General features: G+C 48.5%; 1 protein-coding gene across 1 annotated transcript in view; it reads right to left on the minus strand.

Annotated features, from left to right (window-relative positions):
• TAOK1 (TAO kinase 1) overlaps positions 1 to 12,544 on the minus strand; it is a 1,754,180-nt gene that overhangs the window by 958,835 nt on the left and 782,801 nt on the right. The window contains exon 8 of the mRNA XM_069615276.1: positions 5,865 to 5,956. Coding sequence (XP_069471377.1) covers positions 5,865 to 5,956 — 92 coding nt within the window. The remainder of the gene's footprint in view (positions 1 to 5,864; positions 5,957 to 12,544) is intronic.

Here is a 12,544-nt window from a genome sequence, read left to right on the forward strand (position 1 = left end):
ACCCGACCCAAAACGAAGTAAGTGGCTACCCCTCACATAAAAGCTTGCTGTCCCACTTCAACACCCATTGGAGAGGGACAGCTGCCCACTGCGCAATAGCCGGTGCCTTGGGTGCAGCTAAAGATTACAACACAGCTCTGCCTAACCACCACACACGATCAGTCAAGGATAAGGCGGACCGAGGTGGGACCCAATCTCATAGCCGCAGAGACCCACAGTAGCGGGCCCCCCACAATAAACTAAGGCCGCTGACCGCAAACAGTTGCAGCCAACATCACGCTCCATGAAAACCGGTACCCTCACGTGGTACAATGTCTCCTCCCAAAAACAGGTCGAGAGCTGTCGCAATGGATTCGTTCACTACAGCCCGCCCAAGGCAACAGACCCCACAGGAAGAGAACAACAAGGCCGGAGCCTCGGGACTCTCAGATCCTCCAGGCGATAGCAGCACTGAGAACAACTGTTGAAGATATGAGAGGGGAAATAAAATCAGACATGCAACTAATAAGGCAAGATGCCCGTAACCTGGCCGAAAGAGTCACTAATACGGAGGCCACCCTACAGGAAACTACAGAGACCACGCAGGAGCTAAAGGCGAAAGTCAGAGCTAGAAATGACAGTTGCCCGATTAGAAGCACGCTCCTAAGATGCGGAAGGCCGGGCCCAACGAAATAACGTCCGAATTTTGGGAATTCTGGAAGGCATGGAGGGCTCCGACGCCACGGAGTTCATAGAAACACTGCTGTTACAGGAAATTGGCGCAGGCAATCTCACCCAAGGGTTCTCTGTGGAGCGAGCCCATAGATCCCTCCAAAAGCGACCACCCCCCGGATCTTACCCAAGACCGATGATTGCAAAAATACTAAACTTCAGGGACCGAGAGACGATACTGAGGTTCTCGAGAGAGAGGGGGGTGAGATCAAAAGAAACAACACGTCGATAGTCATGTACCCCGACTACACTACCGTGGTGCAGCGAGCAAGAAATTCCTTCATACCTGTGAAAGCCAGACTGCGGAAACTTAATCTTAAATATATGCTGCTGTACCCAGCGAGACTCAAAATACTCTACAAGGGAAAGGCCATGTTTCTAGAGACCCCGGCCGCAGCAAACCTATGGCTTGAACACAACAACCTCACGGAGGACACTGAGGAAATCGCGAAAAGCGGCAAAGGATGATTCTACGAGCAGAAACCACAACAGCAGCTAAATATTGCTAACACATTCAATGCCACATCAAGGAAATGTCACAATTGGGCAGGAAACCGGAAGCCCAATCACAGGACTGCCGATGACCCCACACAACCGAAACGGTGTAGGCAAAACACCTGTACACCGCCCAAGCCGAAAGACCCGGAGAGGACTGGAAGGCTCGGGAGCCTCCGAGCGTTGAGTTTGAAACGACTGCTGGGGGCAGTTTCTTGTTGTTTTTTCTCGTTAATCCATTCCACGGAATGGTAGTTAGAAAAGTTAGTAAGTCTCCATACTGTAAAATGAAACCAGGGAGCGGGTGGGCTGGAGCGGTGGTCGGGATGGGCTGGAATTCACGAGCTAGGGATAACTTTGGGACCCTAGTCGCGACCATAAACACTTCTGGGAGTAGCAAGCGCCTCCTAAATTTCTCCCGTAACCGGAATGGCCATGCACATTAAGGTATTATCTTGGAATGTGAGGGGCCTGGGCACTTACCTCCGTAGGAATAGGATTAAATCCTACTTACGCAGGAAAAAGGTGGACATTGCCCTATTGCAGGAGACACACTGCACCACAGAGGCAAACGCTAAACTGCAGGAACAATGGGGGGGACAGGGCTTCGGAGCACCCTACTCTAAATATGCCAGAGGGGTTTATACCTGGATCAATCCCCAAGTACCATTCCACCTAAATAAAATGGAAAAGGACCCAGATGGCAGATACCTAATAATATGGGGCACTCTCGAACAAAGAGAGATTTGCATAGTGAATTCATATTTCCCCAACAACAATATCCCTGCCCACCTGAAAGCACTGGGTGCCAAGATGGTGCAGTTCAGAGATGGCTTTTTTCTGTGGGGTGGCGATTTCAACTGCGTCCACGACTCAGAGTTGGACAGATCCCGGCCTTCAACGAATGGCCCCTCCACTGCCACCACGTCCCTAGCCACCCTGATCAAGGAACTAGACCTGACAGATGTATGGCGGGAACTACACCCAGACGAGAGAGCCTACTCGTACTACTCTTCTCCCCATAAACTCCATACAAGGCTAGATTATTTTTTCATAAGTAAGGAGCATTTGCCTCAAATAGGGGAAGCGCAGTATTTAGGGAGGACTATCTCTGACCATTCCCCACTTCTGTTGGACTGGCATCATAACAGTCCCAGACCACCCATTCCCATGTGGAGGATACCTGCTGAGGCCTTGAAAGACCTGGCCTTCAGGGAGGAACTGCTAGAATCCTTAGAGAACTACATAACAGAACATTCTGGTAGTGTCAAACACATTAGCACGGTATGGGATGCCTTGAAAGTAGTCACGCGGGGCGAAGTTATTGCTAAAGCAGGGGGTATCAGGAAAAAGCTGAGAGCCGAACTTGACCAGAAAGAAAATGCGATCCAAAAGCTAGAAGCCACCTCAGTAGATGCCCCAAAGAGGGAGGACGACCTTAGGACTCTCAGAGAGGACTGCTCTGTTGCATGGAACAGACTAGCCAAATTTGATTTTAGCGCCAGAACGGACAGAACACATGCAGAAGCCGATAAACCTGGCTGGTTACTGGCCTGGCTTTGTAAACGAGAACACCCCAAACACATAACCACAATACTACGAGACGAACACGGCACAGAGCACAGAACCCAGCAGAGCATCAACGACACCTTTAAACACTACTACGCACAACTATACTCCCACACAGACAAAATCCCCCAAGAACAAATCACAGACACACTAGAAGAAATAGGTCTACCCAAGCTATCGCTAGCACAATCTGGCACTCTGGACTCTGACATCACACCGGAAGACATAACAGAAGCTATTCGATCCCTGGCCACATGTAAGACCCTGGGTAGTGACGGGCTCCCACCCGAGTTCTACAAAGCATTTGAACCCTCCCTGACGCCCCTACTGCACCAAGTGTTCTCAGAAACATACGAAAGAGGTATCCTACCAGACAGCATGAGAGAAACCCTAGTGATACCGATGCTCAAGCCCAATAAGCCCCCCGACAGATGTGACTCCTATCGCCCGCTTGCCATGCTTAGCTAAGACGTTAAAATACTGACGACAATTCTAGCTAAGCGACTATCCAAAGTGATATGAGATATAATACATACGGACCAGAACGGCTTTATACCCGGCCGGAACACGTCCCTAAACTTGCGCAGACTTCAACATATCATAGCCCAAACCAACAAATGTGACGAACAGCTTGCACTACTGTCCTTAGACGCCATTAAGGCTTTCGACTCTATATACTGGGAATGGCTGATAGCGGTTTTGGAGGGATTTGGGATCGGACAGGGATTCATCAGATGGTTCAAGATTCTTTACAATAAACCAAGGGCTAGGCTGAAATCTGGGAAGTATGTGTCAGAGGCATGGGACATTCAGAGGGGTACTAGGCAGGGCTGCCCACTTTCTCCTATGCTCTACGTTCTGGGGCTGGAACCCGTAGCAATCTATTTTAGACAGCAGTTCTTTAATGCAGGGATCAGATTAGCAGGAAGCGATCCTATCATCTCATTATATGCAGACGACGTTCTAATATATGTTAACAATCCCCATCTTAATGTGCCGACAATACTGGAAGTCCTCGACAACTACGCCAAAGTCTCCGGCATTAAATTTAGCAAATCCAAATCCTGTTTGTTCCCTCTGGCAGGACTGAAAAACAAAGGCACCGAAGAAATCCCACAGGTGGGCGTCCAGTGGCAGACTGCTTCCTTCCGCTACCTTGGGATCCAAATAATGCATACCCCGGAGTTGATGCATGAACATAATACGAAAGATGCAGTACCCACACTACGCAAATCCCTAAGGTTCTGGGCGAAGCTTTCGTTATCCATGCTAGGAAGGGCTTCGATAGCCAAGATGATTATTCTCCCTAGATTTCTGTATGGATTCCAAAATGTGCACTTCTACATCACTAAACCCTTTTTTCAACTGCTCGATGAAATACTCAAAGAATTTTTATGGGGAAATGGCAGACACCGTGTGGCCCTGTCCACCCTAGTCTTACCATACAATCAAGGTGGGATCAAGCTACCAAGCCTAAAAAAGTACTATCTGGCAGACCAACTGAGCCATGTGTCCAAGTGGCTAGCGGATGAGGCCACCTCTGAGACCCCCCTGTTACGAGCTATGATTATCCCAATTCGACTGAAAGAATGAATCTGGGTTCCTCAGCGACTGATGTACAGACCACCATTTCTGGCAACCCTGGGCAGGAAGATATGGCACAGAACCACAACAGTCCTGCGCCTGAAACAGCCATACTTCCAGGAAGTGCCAATACTTTCGGGGTTTGGTAAAACAGACACCAACCTACACAACATCAGGCTATGGGAAAAGAAAGGTATTTACACTTGGGGTGACCTATACACTGATGGTATATTCAGAGAATTCACTGAGTTACAGGAGGTGGAGGACATCCACGCCGGCCAATTCCTGTGGTACCAAAAGATCCGCACCATAGCCCGCACGAGATGGCCTACCTGGCCGGAAGAACCCGAGACTGACCCCTTCCTGACACGGATGTATGGCCTGAACGAAGAGGGGAAGGCGGTATCTCAAATATACAGCCTCCTAAGGGACATCCCTAATCCTCGTAGCGCTGCATTAAAGACCCGCTGGGAAACGGACATTGGACAACAAATGTCTGAAAACGAATGGCTCAGAGCACTGTCATTCCCAAAAGAGGTCTCTAGCAACCAGAGATTTCGATTAATACAGATTAATATACTATACCGCACCTACTTGACCCCAAGTAAAATAGCACAGTTCAACAGAACCGCTCAGGCACAATGCACATGGTGTGGGGCAGACAGGGCAGACTTGATCCACATGCTATGGAACTGCACTAAGGCACAGAACCTCTGGTCGAAAGCAAAACAAACCTGCGAAGAAGCTGAGGTTACCAGGTACAAATGGACTCCAGCTGAATGCCTCCTAGGCAGTTACCCCAGGCAGGCCAAACTCAAATACGCTGTAAAACTAATGGACTTACTGTGCATAACGGCCAAGGGGACTATCGCCATGGCCTGGAAAAAGCCCGCTGGACCGAACCATAAAGTATGGCGTAAAGAACTAGAAAGATGGGCAAACGCCGAAACCAGAGCCTGGGAGGACAGTGTCACTAGATCCACTGAAGACTCGAGCATGGCGCTAGAGGCATGGAAAGACACCATGTCCAAACTGTTTCGATCCTCCGATGATAAACCCCTCTGAACAACACACCCGACAGACCCATCAATCCACACAAATGGACATGAATACTGGGCATTAGACCCCCACAACCCCGAACTAAACCGGAAATGGCTCCCCCCACTGCCCTGAAGACAGAACACCCGCCCCCCCCAGAAATCCATCAATCACCGCCTGCCACTCACAAGGAGACAGTTAATGTTAATTTTTTATATGAGTGTTGTTTTTTTTAAATTTTTTTTTTGAAAGCAAGGCAAAATTGCAGTGACACAGTCAGACATCCTGCGCAAAGGACCTGACCAGTAATAATGTAAAATGTTTATAACCACAAATGCCAATAAACAAATTTTAAAATAAAATTAAAAACAGCCAGCATACAAGAACTTGTTTAAAATGTGCAAGTTCTATATACAACTTTATCTCAAGGGTATTTTCTGGCAAATACATTTAGATGGATAACTCACCTAACTCAATACTTGTGATACCGAGGGACCACACATCTACTTTGCCGTCATACTGGCCTTCATCCATTGCCAAGATCACTTCTGGAGCCATCCTAAAATATTTTAAAAATATATTAAACAAAAAGTAAATCAATATTTCAGAAAACATGGAATATTTAAAAAAAAAAAACGAAAACAGTGACACTCCCGACTGTGAAAGAGAGAAAAGATTAAGTTACTTAACCCTAACAGTTTGCAGCTTCCTTTCCTACCATCTTGTGATTGTATCCAAAACTTTCATATTGCCTTCATAAGCATAGATTAGCAATCGCCATTGAGTGCAATGAGACTCCCCTGTGTCAAATACCCTTCTACAATGTCTCATGCATTAGTCCATTATCCCCCTCTCTGAATGAGCCCTTGTACTTTCTAGCAATTTTTTTGCAGAAAACGTGTGAATACTTTAAAACTAAACTGACTATTCCAAACTTGGTGACTGAGGGGTCAGACATGTGAGACAGACACAAAAGTATAGTTTTATCAAAGTTTGCCATTCATTAAAATAAAAAGGGATGAGATAAACGCCTATCTTTCCCTATCCTAATGAAGATGTCGCAACCTAGTAAAATAAAATAAAGATTATCTAGTGTCCAAAAGTCTCTGACCCTCACACTAATACATATGACAAAAATGAACAAGTTACTTCTTACCTTGTAACGTTCTTTCGACGGGATGTTCCTCCGACGTATTCCTCATCTTAGATATCTCCTTCAAGCTCTGCTGGCCTCAGAAATTTTTTTCTCTAGAGGGCGCTGCGCGTCGACGTCCTTCGAGTCGATGTCCCTCGACAGCCGCCGTATCGAGGTTCGACGTCATCCTGCCTATAAAGGCCGTGCGCAGCGTCCGTTGCTCAGTTCCGTTTTGTAGCCCACAGTATTACTGTCTGGACTAGACTAATCACCCTGAAGGAGCGTAAGCTGCAACAACAAGGGAAGTAGAACTGCGGGGATGGATGGGAGGGTCGATGAGGAATACGTCGGAGGAACATCCCGTCGAAAGAACGTTACAAGGTAAGAAGTAACTTGTTCTTCGAAGGGATTGTGTCCTCCGACGTATTCCTCATCTTAGATAGGCTCCCATAGCAGTATTCTATATTCGGAGGAGGGAGTACTGACTTCACGCTGTCTTCTATTGATGAATAGAATGCAGTACAGCCCTTCCAAACCTAGTCTCTTGACTGGAGGAGGAATCCAGATTGTAAAAACGTGTAAAGGTATGGACAGACGACCATGTAGCGACCGCACATATGTCTTTAACCGGCACGCCTCTTTTGAGGGCCGATGAAGCTGCAATACCTCTGGTCGAATGAGCCCTAAGGTTTTGAGGGGGCTCTTTCCCTGCCAGTTTATAACATTCCAGAATGGCTAGAATGATCCATCTGGAAATGGTCTGCTTAGTTATTGGTAACCCCAGCTTGTGACCTGTGTAACCTACAAACAGCTGGTCTGCCTGTCTTATCCTGGCTAGTCTACTAATGTAAAAAATTAAAGCCCTCCTAGGGTCTAGTCTGTGTAACCTCTCTTCCTCTTTCCCCGGGTGAGGAGGAGGATAGAAAGATGGTAGGGTAATCTTCTGAGTGATATGGAATTCAGAAACCAACTTTGGGAGGAAATTAGGCTTCACTTGCAGGACAACTTTGTCTTTGTGAAAGATTGTATGAGGGGGTTTACAAGAAAGAGCTTGTAATTCGCTCACCCTTCTAGCAGATGTAAGTGCTATTAATAAAACAGTTTTAAGGGTAAGGAATCTTAACGAACAAGAATGGAGAGGTTTGAAAGGTGTACCCATCAGGAAAGTTAGTACTAAGTTTAAATCCCATAGGGGAACTTGGAATGGTCTTGGGGGATAAACATTGGTTAACCTCTTTAGAAACTGTATTACCAAGGGTAATTTGAAATAGGATGGTTCTTCCGCAGTACGCTTAAAGATGGATAGCGCTGCGAGATAGCCCTTAATGGTGCCAACTTGAAGGCCTGAATTTGCCAAATATAGTAGGAAGGACAAAACCATTGGTGTACCACATGAAAATGGGTCGATATTCTGTTCTCTACACCAGCTGCAAAATCTGTTCCAACGGCAGAGGTATAAAGACTTTGTTGCTGGCCTCCTTGCCGAAAGCAACACCTCCATAACATCATCAGGGAGGTCCCAATCCTTGTACCTCAGCCGTTCAGAAGCCAAGCGTGAAGGTTGAGGGTTTTGATGTCTGGATGGAGAACCTGACCTCCCTTCTGTGAGAGTAGGTTCTCTCCGAGTGGAAGTCGAATTGGAGGGCAGATGGACAAGTCTAGAAGGTCCGGGTACCACGTTCTCCTGGCCCAATCCGGGGCAATTAGGATCATGGTTCGCCGGAATCTTCTCAACCTCCTGATCATTTGAGGAATGACAGGGACCGGTGGGAACGCGTACAGAAGCGGAAACTCCCAGTCCACTATGAACGTGTCTCCCAGAGCTCCTCTCGGAGGAAATTCCCTTGAGCAGAACAGGTCGCATTTCCTGTTTAGGCTGGTGGCGAACAGATCTACCTGAGGGGTTCCCCAAAGGGAGAAGATCTCTTAAAGGACTTCCTGAGCTAGCTCCCACTCGTGGGAGACTGTGTTCTGCCTGCTCAGAGCGTCCGCTGTCAAGTTCTTCTCTCCGGCGAGGTGAACTGCCGATAGAGAGATTCCTTCTTGGATTGCCCAAAACCAGAGCTGCATCGCCTCTCTGCACAGGGGTAGTGATCCTACGCCTCCTCTTTTGTTGAGGTAATGCATGCCCACCGTGTTGTCCGTCATTATCAGGACGTTCTTCCCTTGTACAGCTGGCAGGAAAGCCTTCAACGCAAGTCTGATGGCTCTCAGCTCTAACAGGTTGATGTGTAGTCTGGACTCCGATGGAGACCAACGACCGCTGATGGTCAAGTCGTTGGCGTGGGCTCCCCACCCCATGAGTGAGGCATCCGTGACTACTGTTATCTCCGGCCAGGGTTGCCAAAACTGTTCTCCTTTCAGAATGTTCTCCTGACAGGCCCACCACTGAAGGTCTCGAGCCACCCTGCCGGGAACCTGAAGAAGATCTGTCATTCTCCCTGAGAATTGTGACCACTGAGTCCTCAGTGCCCACTGGAGGGATCTCATTCTCAGGCGAGCCTCTGGCACAAGGAAAATGCAGGATGCCATGAGGCCTAGCAACCTCAAAAAGTCGAAGGCTGGGAGACGTTGGGCATGCTGGAACTTGGTAACCATCTGTAGAATATCTTGAGCCCTCATCTCTGGTGGTGAGGCTTTTCCCATGGAAGTATCCAGGATCGCTCCTATGAACTGGAGTCTCTGCGATGGTATCATTTGTGACTTCTTTAAATTGAGGCAGAAGCCCAGTCTGTGAAGGAAGTGGCACACGTGATTTAGCTGCATCTGAGCTTGCTCCGGAGAAACAGCCCTGATCAGCCAATCGTCCAGGTAGGGGTAGACGTGAATCCCTTCCCTCCTTAGACTTGCAGCCACTACCGACATTAACTTGGTGAAGACCCTCGGGGCGGAGGTCAGCCCAAATGGCAGCACTTGAAATTGATAGTGAGAGTTGCCAATTGCGAACCTCAGGTATTTCCTGTGTTTGAGATGGATAGGCACATGGAAATAAGCGTCCTGAAGGTCCAGAGATACCAACCAGTCCTGGAACTGAAGGGCCTGGAGGATCTGAGAAAGAGTGACCATCTTGAATTTGTCTTTTCTGAGGAATTTGTTCAATTCTCGCAAGTCCAAGATGGGTCTCAGTTCTCTGTCTTTCTTCGGAATAAGACAGTAAGGGGAGTACCAGCCCTTGTTCCTCTCCGCTACAGGTACCGGTACCGGTTCTATGGCACCTTTCTCTAGCAGGTCCAAAATTTCCTGCAAGAGGAGCGGATCTGGAGCTTTCTGAGAGCTGATCCCCGGTGGATGACTCTGAGGTATACGTAGGAAAGGCAGGCAGTAACCTTGGGCGACTGTTTCCAATGCCCAAGCATCTGACGTGATAGCCTGCCATACCGCCAGATGTTGAGTCAACCTGCCTCCTACAGGTGTCCTGTGAGGGGAGTCCTCAGAGTGGTTTTGGGGCGGCTGATGCAGATGCTGATGGTAAAGAGGCACCTGCTGTTGCTGCGGCTTTAGAATATCTACCCCGTCCACCTCGGGTAGTTCTTCTTTGACCCCTTTGAGCCGGTCGTCCTCTACCTCTTCCGAATGCGGAGTAGAAGCGAAAGGACTTGCCCCTCGCAGAGGTTCCTGTGGGACGAAAAGGAGTCTGACGGATTGCAGCTCCTAGGGATTTTGCTGCAGCTTTTGGAAGTTTGCAGTTTCTCTAAACTGTCATCCGCCTTTTTCCCGAACAAAGAAGAGCCATCGAATGGCATGTTCAAGAGCCTGGCTTGCACATCTGGGGCAAAACCCGACTTTCTCAACCAAGCAAATCTCCTGGTTGATGTACTTGCCGTCATTGCTCTGCTGATACTGTCAGCCGAATCAATGCCCGTCTGGAGGGATTCGCACATAGTGTCTTTACCGTCCTGTATAATATTCAGGAACGCATCCCTTTCTTCTCCCTCCGGGATGCAGTCAGCCGCTGTAGAAGCACACTCCCAAAGTGTATGGCTGAACCTAGCAAGGGTGCAAGTAGCATTAACAGACTTTAAAACCATGCTACATGCTGAAAAGACTTTCTTTGCCATAGCATCATATTTTTTATCGTCCCTGTCCTGTGGGACTGTAGGATAAGCCGTCTTGACATCGATAGAGGATGCTGCTTGTACCACCAGACTTTCTGGGGATGGGTGTTTAGACAAAAACTCTGGGTCTGTGGAAGATACCCTGTACTTTGTAGACAGTTTTTTATTTACTGCTGGTATTACATCTGGGGTTTCCCAGTTTGTCATGATCTTTCTCTGAAGAGCTTTATGAAAGGGCACCACAGGATCCTCTTGTGGGCCTTTGTCAAGAATATCCGTGAGGTCATCTTGTTGGAAAGATTGTGAAGGTGCAGACCACCGCATGAACTCTGTGATCCTGGCCATTAAGGCTCTGTAGGGGGTTTCAGCATGCTCCCCCGGGTCTGGCTTAGCAAACTCCACCTCAGGGGAAGTGTCTAACCCACTTGCCTCATGTAAAGAATCATGAAGATCCTTTAATCTGCGCTCTTCAGAGGAAAATTCCTCTCTAACTGGGGTTACAGGTCCCTGTAACTCAAATGTGTCTTGTTCAGACAAATCACCCTCTTCTAAAATTGAGGATATAGTTCTCAATTGTTCTGAACTCAAAGGGAGTAAATCCCATTTCCAAGGCAGAGGGTGCCGAACTTGTCATTATTGGCCTCGAAAGCGTCGATGTCGTCGACGCCGACGTCGAAGGCTTCGAGCGTGGCGTCGAAAACAGAGGTGGAGGCCTCGAGGACCTCGACAGAATTGGAATTCTACTCGACAATATCGAAGCCATCGACATCGAGGGCCTGGGGATAGTCACTGGATGTGTGCTAACCGTGACTTTTCTTGGCGTCGACGCCGGTGTCGAGGCCGGCGTCGAGTCGACAGACCCGTGTGTCGAAGGTCCCCTCGACAACGGCGTCGAAGACATCGACCTCGACGTCGACGGAACCTTCGAGGAAGGTTTGGAGGTCATAGTCCTGCTCGAGGGTTCAAAACGCGCTCGAGAGGTTTCTTTCGCCGGGTACTGCGACTCGCGGCGTTTTTGACCTTAGGGTCTTTCGACCAGAGCACCGCTCTCGGCAGTCTTCGAGGGGGTCGAGGCCGCTTTCTCGAAGACGCTCATCATATTCTTTCGGAATTCCTCCCATTCAGCCCGGGAACTATGTTTCGTGGGGCAAGGGATTCTTTTTGGCGAAACAGAGGAAGAGGAAGACGGAGAAGGGGATCTTCGACGTCTCCTCTTCGAGTGCTTCGATCTCGAGGAGTGATGAGACCCACTCCGAGACCTGGAGCGCGAATGGTGACGAGGAGACGAATGTCTCGACTTCGTCGACGAAGAAGAAGCTTTAAAAGTCTTACCTTTCTCCAGCTTCCCCCTACGCTCCTTCAGGGCCTTAGCTGTCATGGACATACAGTCCTCGCATTCCGAACAATGGTGTTCAGCTCCCAAGCACCACAGACAAATTCTGTGAGGATCGGTCAACGACATCTTTTTCCCACAATCTAGACACTTTTTGAAGCCGGATCGAGGAGTTGTCGGTTCCGACGAGGAAGCCATCAAGTACGGATCGAATAACTCGAGGTAAATAGGATTATCTGACTAAGAACTGAGCAACGGTATTCCGAGGCACTGAGTAAGCGCGGAAAAACGGAACTGAGCAACGGACGCTGCGCGCGGCCTTTATAGGCAGGATGACGTCGAACGTCGATACGGCGGCTGTCGAGGGACATCGACTCGAAGGACGTCGACGCGCAGCGCCCTCTAGAGAAAAAATGTTCCGAGGCCAGCAGAGCTGGAAGGAGATATCTAAGATGAGGAATACGTCGGAGGACACAATCCCTTCGAATAATAGTTACTCACTCTAATGACTAAAGTACTCTTAGTCCATAGTCGCTTTTCCTCCATATTGCATGGGCGTCCCTCGCTAGGGACAGGAGACGAAACCTTTTTCACCAGAAAAAAAACCTTCTTCCCCTTTAAATT

The sequence above is a fragment of the Ambystoma mexicanum genome, chromosome 9 (assembly GCF_040938575.1).
Source record: "Ambystoma mexicanum isolate Mex_15411 chromosome 9, UKY_AmexF1_1, whole genome shotgun sequence".
Lineage (NCBI taxonomy): Eukaryota > Metazoa > Chordata > Amphibia > Caudata > Ambystomatidae > Ambystoma > Ambystoma mexicanum.